The sequence below is a fragment of the Montipora capricornis genome, chromosome 2 (genome assembly GCF_036669925.1).
Source record: "Montipora capricornis isolate CH-2021 chromosome 2, ASM3666992v2, whole genome shotgun sequence".
Classification (NCBI taxonomy): domain Eukaryota; kingdom Metazoa; phylum Cnidaria; class Anthozoa; order Scleractinia; family Acroporidae; genus Montipora; species Montipora capricornis.
The window spans coordinates 16,743,518-16,758,517 of record NC_090884.1 but is presented as its reverse complement, the minus strand read 5'-3'; the positions used below and the strand labels follow the sequence as shown (position 1 = coordinate 16,758,517).

The 15,000-nt window shown below is 42.2% G+C and overlaps 1 protein-coding gene across 1 annotated transcript in view; it reads right to left on the bottom strand.

Annotated features, from left to right (window-relative positions):
- Positions 1-15,000, bottom strand: part of LOC138034596 (uncharacterized) — an 81,786-nt gene that overhangs the window by 55,486 nt on the left and 11,300 nt on the right. Inside the window, exon 3 of the mRNA XM_068881835.1 lies at positions 8,539-8,736. Coding sequence (XP_068737936.1) covers positions 8,539-8,736 — 198 coding nt within the window. The remainder of the gene's footprint in view (positions 1-8,538; positions 8,737-15,000) is intronic.

Sequence of the window (15,000 nt, the reverse complement as noted above, 5' to 3'; positions counted from 1 at the left end):
TTGCCACCCACGGATTCAAATCCTGTTCAAGCTGAAAATTTTCAGGCTTTACGTTTGTTACTGCTCAAGCAATTTTCATAACTGTGATGTGCTTCTGCAGTTCAAACATGTGTCTATTGTGTTTACCGTAAAACCAGCAAATAGGCGCACCTTTTTTCCAAATTGGGGTTGCACCTTATCTGTGGGAACACTTGAAAAAGGTGTCCTGAATTTCAACGCCAATTTCCGTTAACTGACGCTTTTAACCCAATGACTCCTGGGCGTTCCCATTGATGAGTAAAATCGTCTGGCGTTAGACAGAGTAAATAACTAAGTATAGCCAGTTTGGGCCGGTTTGGGCCGGTTTGGGTATCAAAGGGTTAAAAGGAAAACGTCGGGAATCATATCATATCATATCATATATCTTTATTTACCCTCGGATTTTTTAGAGTAGCTTGGTGTAGCTAATATCTCCGAGCATTTACCCTCCCAACCATGATACACCGCAGAAGACAGACCACAACACCGGGAACTACATGCCCTACTCTTTACGACAAGTGTGCGGGTTCTTTTACGTCCCACAGGATTATGAACTTTGAAGGGTTGTGAGACGGGACCTCCGGCTTATCGTCCTTATCCGAGAAGACTAGAGAGTCTAACCATTTGCAGATGTAATTACAAAGGCAGCACTTTCTCCTCAGTTATTTAAAGACCCTGAGTGTTGGTCCAGCCGGAGTTGAACTCACGACCTCCCGTGTAACAGCCCGGTGCTCAACCAACTGAGCCACCGGTGCGCGGGAAAACCGGGAAAATGTCACACTGCATGGAATTTCCATTCTCCCGCAAACCTTTTTGCAGCATTGACAACGGCCTGTCACTTTAACAGTAATGCATCAGTCAATTCCAACTGCGCCCTGCCCCTGCCCCTGCCCCTGCCCCCCCTCCCAGGCTAACCCCTGGAAACTTGCCTTTTTTTTCATATGGATGGCAAATTCCCCGGGGCTGGGCACTTAAGCTGTCAAATGCCCAGCTGTGGGGACGAAAGTAGAGGGCAAATGCCCCGACCCCAGGATCCTTCCAATCAACCATGCAACAGGTTCTATTCGTTACATCATAGATTACTGCCGTTTTCAGCGTTTTAATGCCACTTTTTATTTTGGTACGTCTGCAATAGATTGCTCCTAAGTTTATAGTAAAAACTTCACAGGCAAATTTTGTATTCTTTATTATTTTTACAAACAAACATCAGCTTCCTTGAAATCTCCCCTTCGGAAAAACGCGTACTGTGTACTTAATATTTCAAAAACCGGCACGTTTTATAATACAATACCATATAGAATTAATAAAATATGGCCTGTTGTGAAACACGACACTTCATGCACACTCTCGCTATTTGCTTTGAAATTTGCTTTTTAGATTAAAGTACATATTAAAATTCAGAAAACACACCTTTAAAAATGTCGACAACTTTTTCCAGTCCTTGCTGGATAAGCCAATTCTCCACAAAGTGCTGATCTTGACCACAGAAATTCTCCATGTTTCAGAGATATAAACCATGTGGGTGTCAAAAAGCCCGGGGGTGCCCCTGGGATTGGCTAATGCCCGGCCCCCAGGTAACAACAAAATTTAATGGTGACATCAATAGAGAGCCTAAATTTTACCACTTACAAACTTAGAACAAAGACCACTAAGCCAATTCCAACAACTTCCTGCTGTCCCTACAACTGACTTATCAACAACAGTAGCTGCAACAGCTTTATTTTAATAAAAATAACTGACTGACCTAGCTACTTTGCTAACAAAAAGACATTAGACTAAGATGGATCAAAATGTACCAATAACTATTTTACAGTCTCCATGGCCAGTAACATGAAGGCTCAACTGACAATCAACCAATAGCATCATGACTTTGATAACCAATCCCTGCATCTATGACTAGAGTATTAAAACCATCTCCTGACGCTACACAAATCACTTGACTCTGAAGATGACTAATCCACTCAGATAAATGTAATTTGTCCAAACATCAGTCAATGTCGCCCTAAAGAGTCCTTTTCAGGAATATACTGTACACAATCACCCAGAGAATTGTCCTTCACCTCGAGTGTGTAAATGTGATACAGATCTGCCGCTCATGTTGTATATATTACATTGACTTTCATCACAGAAAGTGAACCACATGACTGCTAAAGATAGTACTTCAAGAGTGAAAACGTTTTCTAATTTTCATGGTCGCAACTCAAAAAAAAATTTCTCTCAAATTTTGACCAGATGTAGTGTATGATGTCTCCAAATGCACTGTCAATATAGTTTTTGGTCATGGGTATTTTCCTTTTTGAGAAAAAGAAGATTTAAGAGTTCCTGCTGCGACCGCCATTTTTTTACACCGTTCAAAATAATTAAGTTATGCTTACTTTACTGTCAAACTTTCCTAAAAGAGGCAATTCAGGTCAGCTCAAGAACTCCTAAAAGCTACTCTATATCATCAAGACATCCAGTTACGTGACTTTTAAGAAATTAGAATCTTGTTTAATTTTGCACCCAAAATAATTTCAACTTGCATTAATATTTTTTTTAAACTTGACTGAAGGTACATGTATCCTTGATACTGCATCATTTTTAACATGCAATAAAGCTCCAAATCTAACAATGTTTGCACCTTTAACTCTTGAAGTAATAAGTTTTCATGTTTCATGTTTTGATCTGTTTCTTAAAAGTGCTTAAAGATTTAATTTCTCCAATATTGTTGGGAAGGCTGTTCCATAACATTGGACCATTCACAGCAAAAGCTCTTCCATATATCTTAAGGTAATACCACAGGACAACAAGAAGTCTTTTGGAGGAAGAGCGTAAGACCTGGTCGGTTCATATTTAGTGATCATGTCAGATACAGAGAGTGGCACAATGCCGGGGAATGCCATAAAACTAGTACTAGGATCCACAGGCAACCAGTGCCACTGTAACTATCGTCCTATTATAATCTCTTTTATCTATTTTTAATAAATTGTTAGAGAAACTTGTATTTAGTAGACTTTCCAATTATTTAGAAAAAAGGGAACTCATTTACAGCAAGCAATTTGGCTTTCGTTCCCATCATTCAACCGTCCATGCAGTATTAAGTATTATTGATAAAGTGCAAAAGGCAATCGAAGACCGTGAGAATTCCTGTGGAATATTCTTGGACTTCAGTAAAGCATTTGATACTGTAAACCATGAGATACTTCTTACAAAACTTGAGTTTTATGGTATCCGTGGTATTGTTAAAGATTGGTTCACTTCATATTTGAGTAATAGGAAACAATTTGTATCTCTTGGTAATACTCAGTCTGGTAAGGTAAATATCTCCTGTGGTGTTAAGGATTTAAATGTTATCAAATTATTTGATGAAGTAACTGTTCACATTGCTGTTTTTATGTATAAATTTAAAAACCAACTTCTTCCTACTAACTTTAATGTTTTTTTTCACTTCGATTAAAGAAACCCATAATTACAACACAAGGCTCTCCTCTAGAATGACTTATGGTCTGCCCAAAACAAGAACAAACTATGGAATTTTAATATTAGATATCGAGGTGCTAAGATCAAGGTCAAGGATATTTCGAAGAAGACAAAGAAGTCAGGCCCAAGTAAACTCCAGCACAAGAAGCCTCCCCAGAGTGATGATAAGCATTCTGCAAAGAAGAAATGTCTATTCTGTCTCCAAATTCATGTAATGAAAAAAGAAATGTGCCCTGCTTGGGGAAAGACCTGTGCATCCTGCGGTGAAAGAAATCACTTCAACGAAATGTAAACACCAAGGTGTCAACTCTCTGGTCGACGGTTACTCCTCCGACTTATCTGTAAGCAGCACTGAGACAATCAGCACTGTAACAGCTCTTGAAAGTGAATTTGTGAATTCAGTAAGTCCTGGAAACCAGCTTATTTTCTGCAAAATGGAGGTAAACAAAAGACCTGTCAAAATGCAAATCGACAGTGGGGCTTCAGTTTGTATTCTTCCAAAACACTTCCTGACGCTTTTAAGGACACCCCTGGTACCCTACCTGGAAAAAAGGTTCACTTGACATTGATTGAAGGTTCGACTCCTGTAATCCGTTGTGCACGTACATGTACCCTGCCTGAATCTAGAAAACAAGTTGTCAAAGATGAACTCCAGCGTCTTGTGGACGTGAGTATCATTGTGCCTGTCGATGAACCCAGTTACTGGGTAAGTCAAATGTCTGTTGCTGAAAAGAAAACTGGAATTCGTATCTGCATTGATCCCAGACCTCTAGATGAAGCACTGAAGCTTCCCACTCTGGAAAACGTACTTCCAGAACTTACCAAGGCGAAAGTATTCTCTGTTTGTGATCTCAAGTCTGGGTACCTCCACTGTGAGCTCAATCATGCATCAAGTTTGTTAACCACATTTGCCACCCCTTTTGGGCGTTATCGGTGGCTGCCTCTCCCATAGGGTTTGAAAGTCAGCAGCGAAATCTTCCAAAAACGTCTGCATCATGCTCTTGAAGGCCTTCAGGGAGTGTGCTGTATCGCTGACAATGTGATTATCTGGGGTCGAACAGATGAGGAACACGATTCACGTGTCCGTACCTTCCTCAACTGCTGTGTTGATAAGGGTATCACCTTGAGCAAAGAGAAGTGCCGCTTTGGTCTCAGCGAGATTCCGTTCATGGGTCACGTCTTAACCAGTGATGGCCTCAAGCCAGACCCCTCTAAAGTGGAATCAGTCCAAAACATGGTTCCTCCTCAAGACAAAGCATCTGTGGAAAGACTATGAGGAACAGTAAATTACCTGTCTAAATTTGTTCCAAACCTTGCAGATGTGATGCGGCCAATCTATGACCTAGCTCTCCCTACCTCCGAGTGGATGTGGGATGCTGTACACGAGAAAGCTTTTACAGAAATGAAGTGTTTGCTGACAAATGCAGCTGTGCTAGCCTACTTCGATCCAAGTAAAAGCCTATCAATCCAGTGTGACGCTAGTGGACAGGGACTGGGAGCCGCCCTACTTCCAGACGGTCAGCCGCTAGCATACGCCAGCCGCACTTTGAGTGAAGCAGAAACGAGATATGGTACCATAGAGAAGGAGATGCTCGCAATTGTATTTTCCCTAGAAAAGTGGCACCAGTACACGTTTGGCCGCCCTGTGACTGTGTACTCAGATCATAAACCACTTGCAAGCATCGTAAAGAAGCCCTTGGACAGAGCCCCTAAACGCTTACAGAGAATGCTAATGCGCGCCCTGGCATATGACATTGAAGTGCGATACCTAAATGGTAAAGAGATGTACCTGGCCGACACGCTCAGCAGGGCTCACCTGCCAAAAGCCTCTGATTGTGGACAAGAAGATCATGCCTGAAGAGAAGATCCGCGACATCCGCCAATACACCAACGATGACACGTCTCTTCAACAGCTGAAATCGTAATACAGGAAGGTTGGCCAGCAGATGAGAAATCGCTACAACCCCTTGTCACCCTATACTTCAGTGTCAGGGATGAGCATGCAGTCACTGATGGCCTGATATTTTGTGGCGAGCGGCTTGTTATACCAAAGGGAATGCGCACAGCTGTCAAAAAAGGTGTCCACAGTGGACACCAAGGAATTGAGGCCTGCCTGCGCCTTGCAACAAGGGAACATGTTTATTGGCCCAGCATGAACAAGGAATTAAAAGCTTTGGTTCGCACCTGTGAGACATGCCACGAGTATGAACTAACACCTTGCAAAGAGACGCTCATGTCTCATGAAATCCCGGACGGAGCTTGGGAGAAAATTGGAGCAGACCTTTTCACCTATAATGACAAAGAGTATCTCGTCGCAGTCTGCTACAAGTCCAACACAAGTCCAACTTCTGGGAACTGGATCCACTCACCGACGCCAAATCATCAACTGTGATCAAAAGATTGAAGTCACATCTGGCACGATATGGTATTCCTAGACAACTGGTTACAGATAATGGCCCCCAATTTACATCATGTGAATTCAAATCTTTTACCAAGACATGGGGCATTGAGCACACTACCATATCACCGCACCACAGTAAGGCAAATGGAAAAGTTAAATTGTCTGTGAAGACGGCAAAAAGAATGTTACGCAAGACATCAAAGTCAGGAGAAGACCAGTACCTAGCTCTACTAAATATCTGGAACACACCTACTCAAGGTGTTGCCAGTAGCCCGGCACAGCGTCTTTTGGGAAGAGGAACAAGAAGCTTGTTACCGTCCACAAGACCGCTCCTGGAACCCAGAAGCCCACCCAGCCTCTATGAAAGGGAACAACTCCAGCTAAATCAAAAGAGGCAGCAGCATTACTACAATCGGTCATCCCATGACCTTCCAGCCTTAAAAGCTGGCGACACAGTTAGAATGAAACCATTTGTCCTTGGTAAACACAGTTGAGACGAGGGTCACGTGACAAAGCGACTAGATGAGAGATCCTATGAAGTCCAGTCACACGGGTCCAGCTTTAGATGCAATAGGCAGCACCTAGTGAAGAGCCCTTCCGTTCCCGCAGCGGATGCACTGCCTGTACCAGATCCACTGCCTGGACCTCAACAGGGTCAAGATACTCAATTGCCAAACACAAGAGCTGTGAACGGCCTGAAAGGCCACCTGGAAACAAGGACCACCAAGCAGGCGTCACCTGTGTGTACTCGCTAAGGCCGTGTCATCAAAGAACCAGTTAGATTCCAGGACTATGTTAAGACTTGATCTTTTTTTTTTCCATTACTCTTTTGTAAGGACTGAGAGGCACTCGCAGCATTGTTTTAGTCTAACGAGCTTGTTTTTGTTGTTTTTTTTTCTTTGCTACAGTCACTCTAGTTGTCTTCCACTTTAGCCAAAAAAAAAAAAAAAAAAACGGGGAGGATATAACAATATTGCTTAACATTGGCTATCATGGTAAACTGTGACGTCAGTTAGCCTCGTTTTGAAATTAAAAACATGTGCTATTGTTGAACCGCCATAATTCACTTCGTCTTCTTCATCTCTTCCGCTTAATACCTCGATAATAATTGTTACAGCAGTGATTACCTCCTCAATCGAAAAAAAAGTGTTTTGAAGCGAAATATGAAAAAGAAAAAGCACTCCCAGTAGAAGTGAACATCACCAAAAATCTATGCGAGTACATTAACGTATAAATGATTTATTTTCTCCATAAAAAGATTAAAAACAGAGCCTGCAATTTTTTTTTGTTTGGTCGGGATATGTATAATCTTTGTTGCTCACGTCACGGGTGCCTTAACTTGTTCAGTTTATCGAAGTGGATTTTTATTCAACTGTTGTTAAAACTTTTATCTCTATCTAGAAATTATTTTTGATTTGAACTTTTTAAAATCGGAGAAACAACAACACAATGCTTTGCATTTCAACTTGACTTTACTGATTCACAACATTCGTTAAAGTTATAAATCCAAAAATATACTCGTGGGGAAACTTATTTACATTAATATCGACTCTTAACATGCATCAATCGAATAATGTCCATAGGCGAGTGTATGAAACACATATGCTAAAATGAAGCGTTTGTCATCGTAGGGTGAAAGACTTGTTTTGGTTAAAGTCAGGGAATAAATTTGATGGTTTTCGCTTCAAATTTGATTCATTCGCGCCATTTGAACTTGTTTCTCAAAGAGACAAGTCTTGTAATCTTGATGTCGGACTTTTCTCTTGGTTACATTCTTTGAAATGCCTTTCGCTGCTTTCTTTTCCCTTGTTTGCTGTCTTCTGTGCATAGGATAGAGTACATTTTGAGTCGAAGGCCATCAAATTCTTCGACGGGTATGCCACAGGTCTTGTCTTTCATCTTCCCCAGCATCTTTTTGTTCCTTACACTGTACAGAAAATGATCTCTTGGATACTCTGAAGTGTCAAAGTAGTCTAGGTCTTGTAAAAAATCGTGGTAGAGGTCATCTGTCTTGACATCATAGCACAAGCTGTCGGTATCTGTAAACAGGAATTTAGCCTGGGACCCGTACTTTGAGACCATGTAATTGTAGTGGAAATCGTACATCTGGACTTTAGACATATCAAGAATTGTAAAGCCGACGTAAATCGGGCGATTCAGGTACAACTTGGTCTTTTTCATACAAATGGCGGCAAGATCTTCAGAAAAGATACAGAAGGCATCAAAGGCGGGGCAGGCAGTCAGTTTGTTGAGTTTGTTTGGGTTTGTGACCAGCTTGACTTTTTCAAAGTCATTGGATGCTTGTTTTCTTTTTTCGGTATTGAAATCGATGTAACTCTTTAACCACATACTCTATTGTTACAATTGCCCGAACACTCCCGTCCCCAAAGGCTGTCTTACATCCCCACCTCCATCCCGACAGTCTGTCTGGGCGGTTGGACGGGCGTGCGCTAACGTCATAACCAAATTTCTGGCATTGATAGATTTTCCAAAAAATCTTTCCTCTTGGTGCTCCGCTGGCGCGCTTTGAGCCCCTGAGCTCCGCTATCAAGCTTTCAGTCTTCTAGATTAGATAACAGTAAATTCAGAGCAAATTACGAATTAACGATAATCGATAATTTAAGGTAGACGATCGGTTGTTACAAAGTGAGCTTTCTCACCTCCTTCCTCCGTCTGCTTGATCAACATCTGAAGTTGTTTAACTTCCTGTTGAAACAATTGCCTTTCAAAATTCCACTTGTTTTCTGACTGCTCTAATTTCATCTTTGTCATGTTGCTTTCCTTTGATTTGAGAAAGAGAAATGAATCCGAGTTCCTGCGGCGTCTTTCACCAACTTGTTCTTCTTTAACTGTATCAGCTGCTCACAAAGTAAATTTGCAAAAAAAATTAACAACTTTAAACAAATAAATAAAAAATCAGAATCTGGAAGCTAAATTTTGGTTGAAGGGATTTATAACTTCACTGCAAAGTTAACCAGGTACTTTAAAAACAGAAGACTACAATAAGCGACAAAAGTAGTTGAGATACTGAACTGGGAAGACCACAATTAGGAGAAAACCACCTTAACTTTACATTTTCCACTTGCACTGCCCCCTTTCCCGCCGCCTCCCCCCTTCAATGTTGGTAACGGAAAAAGGAAGAGTTGGCGATGAGAAAACAACATTGTTAGGGGGGGGGGAGGGGGAGGGAGTTAGATGGAAAGACTTTGGGGGACGGATTTCTCCGAGATTCCTTAAAAGGGGAAAGTGTCTCCATCCTATCGACCCTTATTGTCTGAACTAGAAAATACAGTATTACCGGTAGGCAAAAGACTGCGTGACAATGTTAGAAACACAAATGATTCGACTTTACACTGTTTTTAAACACTAGCTGGAAGTAATGAACGTTAATTAGGATGTAATAACAGCCACTTTCTCTATTTGTCGATGACGTCACAGTAGCGCGCAACATAAGTAACCACTAGACAACCGAAAGGGGGTATCCGTGGGATGCACAAACAGTTAACAAATTGTCCAGTTACAGTGAACTTCAACTACAGGTAAACTTCGGAAAATCGCGAGTTGTTTGTCGTAAAAACTCTTATTATTAATGTTACTAAATTTGCAAATGCAAGCAACTAAGCCCTATTAGGGGTTATCAGGAAACGGGATTTTTTATTTTTATTATTTTTTTCGAAAGAGACTTTATTCAAATCCCACAATTTCACTCTCTTCCTTCATTCCACTCATCCAAAAATTACAATATCAGTTCTAAATCATCCAAAAAATTTATTACAAATCACAGTTCAACAACTTATTATCCTGTATTCGAAGTCCGGTTCCTTAATTTGGTTTAGTTCCTTGGAAACTGTTTAAATCTGCCGTGGCGAAGACAAAAAGACATGTTCCTTGAAAACGGTTTAAATCTGCCGTGGCGAAGACAAAAAGACAACATCTGTACTCAATTTCTCTCAGTGCTCAAAAATCTAAAATCTTGTAGTTGCATGTTCCATAGCGCAGTCCAAGGTTTTAATTTCACAATTCCATAACCTTGATTTCAGTATTGGAGTGACTTGGTACCAAACGTTCCACAATAACTTAAAATCTAGTCCAGTCCGGGTTCAAATCGCCAAAACTTTCTCTCTCATCGATTCAAAACTCAACAAAAGCTACAAGTAGTAAATAGTTCTCAGAAACTACAAAAGTTCGTCATGATTATACATTCGAGCTGAACATAAAAACTACCGAACACGAAACCAAAAAACCCTAATGATCGCTTCGCGAGAAAACAGACACAGAGCCGAAACTGTTCTGTGCCTGCCTCATATGGCCCTGAAAAAAGTACCGTAGTACAATGGAACTTGACCGTAGCCCTTGACAGATAGGCGATCAGGATACAGGATATTTAGGTAAAGAAATTGTAGGGATACGGGATATTTGGGGGGAGGGGGACTGGGGACTGAGGAGATAAGGGATATTTTCAAAAATAGCGTTTTTTTCATGACTGTCAACTGAGCTGGGTTTTGTTTTTCAGGAGATTCAAGTTGTCCTTGCGTAATATGTAGCTCTAATATTGTTTTGGTATCGTAAATCATTAAGGGCGGGACACACTAGGCGACAAGTGGCAGCGACAAGTTGCCCAGTGTCAAGAGATAATGAAGGTAAGAGAAGTAATCCCTCATATTGGCCCTATTCCCATCGACATCCCTCTTAGGTTATTTTTAGATCTCCTGCGAGATCCGATATTCCCACGAGGGTTAACTGATAGCCAATCACATGTCCTCATTTTTGCCAATGTTGACCGCTAAGCGAATTCCCACGCAAGGATTCACGTCGTTCCCGATTTACCATCAAACAAAAATGGCGGACGATGTTGAGAAAAACGCGTATATACATTTTGTGCACCAACGTGACTTCAAGGAAGTGAGCGTAGTAGGACAACGTAAATTGAAAAAGAAACGTAAAGCTGATTTTGGAAACATGAAAGGAAAACTTGAATCAAGCGTCCAATAAAAATTTTTGAATACGTGTTTTTTTAATATCGGATTCAACTGTGGATTCAAGTCAATTTGCAAAGCACGTATGTTAAATAGAGCACTCTAATGGGATGAGTCATTGCCGCTAGCAATTGCGCATGCTCGCTAGCTCGCTAGTTTGAGCACTCTGGAATGGCTTAGATGTACCACATGTGTGGGATATTTGGGGTGGTTTTAAAAGCTTAACCTCCATCCCAGACATCAGCACTGCACTGATGCTTACACTATTGGAGAAGCTACGAGTTGTCAAGGGATTTTCTTGACGTGGATTACAGCCTACTCTTGGGGAGCCTGTGGCACTTGTGGTTCAAGCTACTGTTGCTGCCTTTGGATCTTGCGGCACTTGTGGTTCGCCTCTGAAATCTGGGAGGACATTTTTGGTAAGACCTTCTTTTGCTTTTTCTTTTCTTTGGCCACCCTCCCGGGGATTTATGCTCGGCTTTTGCCGTAACCCGGGGTACGCCACATCTTTTTCTGCTGTCTTTTCCGTTTTTCATTGGTCTTTTTTTCCCTTTTTTTTTCCTTTTTGCCCTCTTGTCTATTTTTCTACTTCTTTATTCATTTATTTTTTCCCCAATTGGGCTTTGTGCCCTTTGGTGTGTTTGGCTGTGTGGCCTTTTGTGGAAATCCCGCAAAAGTTGTATATATATATATATTGTAGGTGGGTGATCCCCACGTTTTGTAGTTGAAGTAATATTATGATTAGTCGTTAACTTGTTCAGCCTGAGGCTGCCTTAAATAGTAAATAGTTAAACTATAACAAAAAAATTCATATTATACAGTAAAGTAGTACTTAGTTAATGTTTGTTTTTTTCTTGAGCTGGCGGTATTGTTCGTGTCCACTTGGTTTTTGGGCGAAGCTCGTTTGTTTTTATTTTTTGGACTATGGTGTAAAATCTTGGGTGGTGGCCCTGCAACCAATTTGGTCCATGTTTTCGACTATCACTTCGAGGAAAGCGATGTTGAAATTGAGCATGCTCTGGCTGATTTTGGTGAGGTAAAAAAGGGTCAGAAAGCAGACATATGTGTCGAGTCAGCAAATCTACACTGGTACCAGATTGGTCTCAATTGTTTTGAGGGAAACCCCTCCTAGGTCCTTCTCTATTGATGGGTATCATTGTCGCATCTGGTATAGAGAGCAACCTATTGTGTGTAATCTGTGTGCTAAGCAGGGGCATGTGTCTGCCAACTGCCTGAATAAGGATAAGTGTTGCCTTTGTGGGCAGTCCGGCCATTTTGCTCGCTCCTGTCCCAATCCATGGGGCGCTTCCTCTGATGTTGATAGTGTGGGTTCGGCGGCTGTTAGTGTTTCTGACTTTCCTCCTCTGAGTACAGGCCCCCCTCCTGGTGGTGCCCCGGCTGGTCTTGCTGTTGTTGAAAGGCTCTCGGACGATGGGTCAAATGAATGCAGATGATAACGCTGACAATGTGAGCTCTCCTCTCGCGCCTAGCCCTATGGAGGATGAAGTTGTTCCTAGCGCTGTTGTAAATGGCGCCGCCAGTAGTCCCGGCGTCACTAATGAGCCTTTGGTCGTTTCTGTCAATGACAGAAGTGAAAAGGGGGGCATTGTTAATGATATAGAAGTACTGTAATTAAAGAGAGTAAAGTAAATGTTAGTACTGTTATTGAAAGTGAATTGCTTGATCATGGTAATGATCTGCAAAGTAATGTTACTGAAAAAGTTAATGTAGTTGGAAATAATGTAAGTAACAGTTTGCAAAATGGTGTTATTGAAATTGAAAGAATTCCTGCTTATGATTATGATGCTGTAGTTGATGATGACTTTGACGTTGGTGATGAAGCTAAGGGTATTACCAATAGAAAACGAAAACTCAGTACCGATAGTGAAGATAATATTAATGAAGGTTCCGCTAAGGTCGGTAATATTTCTCTTGAGTCTGAGTCTGATCTGTCTTGTGAAGCCGGCTCTCCAACGCCCTCCCCTTCTGTGCTTGGTGGGGCTGTGGTGTTGGGGGCCGAGACTGGCGTTTCTCCTGATGTTTCTGCTTCTGCTGAGTCCCTTGACTCCTCTCCTCGAGGATGGTCAGCAGACGGATTTCTCTCCCGAGTAGTTTTTTTTTCTCGTTGATGGCCAGGTTTCTAACTGTCAATGTTCATGGTTTACAGGACGCAAATAAGCGTTCATCGTTCTTTCAATGGCTGTCACAGTCTACGATCGATTTTGCGTGCCTCCAAGAGACACACATTCCTTTCAAGTGCCGAGTGCACATCTTGGTACTCTCCTTTTGGGTTACTGGTGCCTGATTAGTCTATTAAAGTGCCCATAACCCCAAAATATTTTTTTCGCTAAAATGAATCTTTGCACCTGCTCGAAACGCATTGCAGCCATTTTTTCATTTTTCTAACAAATCCTGCCATTTTATAGGCTTCGAAAGTTGCGAAAATCCAAGCATCTTTTGTTCACGACCGAGTCAGAAGGGGAGTGGGTCTATTCCTGATTTGACGTCACAATCTACTTTGCATGCATGTTTACAAAGAGTTAATGCAATGTAAATCAGTGTGTGATGTCAAATCAGGAATAGACCCACTCCCCTTCTCACTCGGTCGTGAGCAAAAGATGCTTGGATTTTCGCAACTTTCGAAGCCCATAAATTGGCAGGATTTGTTAGAAAAAGGAAAAAATGGCCGCAATTCATCTCGACCAGGTGCAAAGATTCATTTTAGCTTCAAAAATATTTTAGGGTTAGAGGCACTTTAAATGTTGACTACAAGCTGTGTGTCAGGGCTCTGGCTGGGTGTCTTTGGTGATTGGCCTGGATCAAACCTGTGGCGTCCGTGGATGCTACATTGGTGAGAATGTGGCTTTTCTAAGAGATCTGGTGGAATTTACTTCTGAGACTAAGACACCTGCCGCCATCCTGCCTTTGGACCAAGAGAAAGCCTTCCACAGGGTGGACTGGGCTTTCCTTTTCCGCACTCTTTTCCGTTTTGGCTTTGGTCCGATGTTTATTTCGTGGGTTTGTCTTTTGAACACGGATGTCAGAAGCATTGTTCTTCTAAATGGTTATTTGTCAGATTTCTTTTGACCTTCCCGCGGCGTCCGTCAGGGCTGCCCACTCTCTCCTCTTCTCTACGTCATCTCTATCGAAGTGCTGGCTGTTAACCTTCGGGCCCACCCTGACATTGTCGGGCTGCGGCCACCTGGTCTATCAACTAGTTTGCCTGTTCTTTCCTTATATGCTGATGACACTTCCGTTGTGACTGCTTCGGACTCTGCTATCCTTGCCGTCTTTGATACCTTGATACTTTGAAATGGGAACGGGTTCCAAGCTTAATCTTGGTAAGTGCGAGGGCCTTTGGCTTGGTCCTCGGCGTTTTTGTAGTGCTTCTACTTCCGTTGTCATCACTTAGACCTCGTCAAAAATTAAAGTCCTTGGTGTTTATATTGGGCATGGCGACCTCGGTGAAGCTAACTGGCATTGTCTTGATGCGTGGCGTTCCCGGGCCCTTTCCCTTTCCGGAAAGGCCCTCATCGTAAATGCCCTGGCACTCTCACGTGTTTGGTATGTGCGTACAGAGCTCAACAGTCTCGTCTTCAAGTTTCTGTGGTCTGGCAAGCCTGACCTAGTTTGTCGCAATGTACTGTTTCATCCCAAGGAGGCTGGTGGTTTTTCGGTCGTCTCCATTGACTTCAAAGTCTCCTCACTGTTGGTTCAATGGGTCCATTGCCTTGTTGTTTGTCCAACTGGTTGGGTTTTCTGTTGAAATACTGGCTTCTTGACTGGCTTAGTTTCTCCTCTTGCCCTTCTTTCGAGCCCTTCATCTTTTCCGTCTGCCTCTTTCCCTCCCTTCTATTCTGCCTTATTTCGTTCCTGGTCGGCCCTTGGTGGTACCATGTCCTCTTCTGGTTTGGTTTTCGGTGGGTGGTGGCCCTTTTCCTGTCAACTCCATGTCCTGCAAGTTTGTTTACTCTCTCTTCCTCAAGCTTAACCCTGTTTTTCCCATCTTTTGGTGCATTGTACTGGCCTGCCACCTGGAGTTCTTTGTTTTTCCTCCCCCTAGATCGCAAGGTGTCCTATCTTAACTGGAAGATTGCCCACAGGGTCCTATATACTGCTCAGCGCCTTTCTTCTTGGTGTCCCACT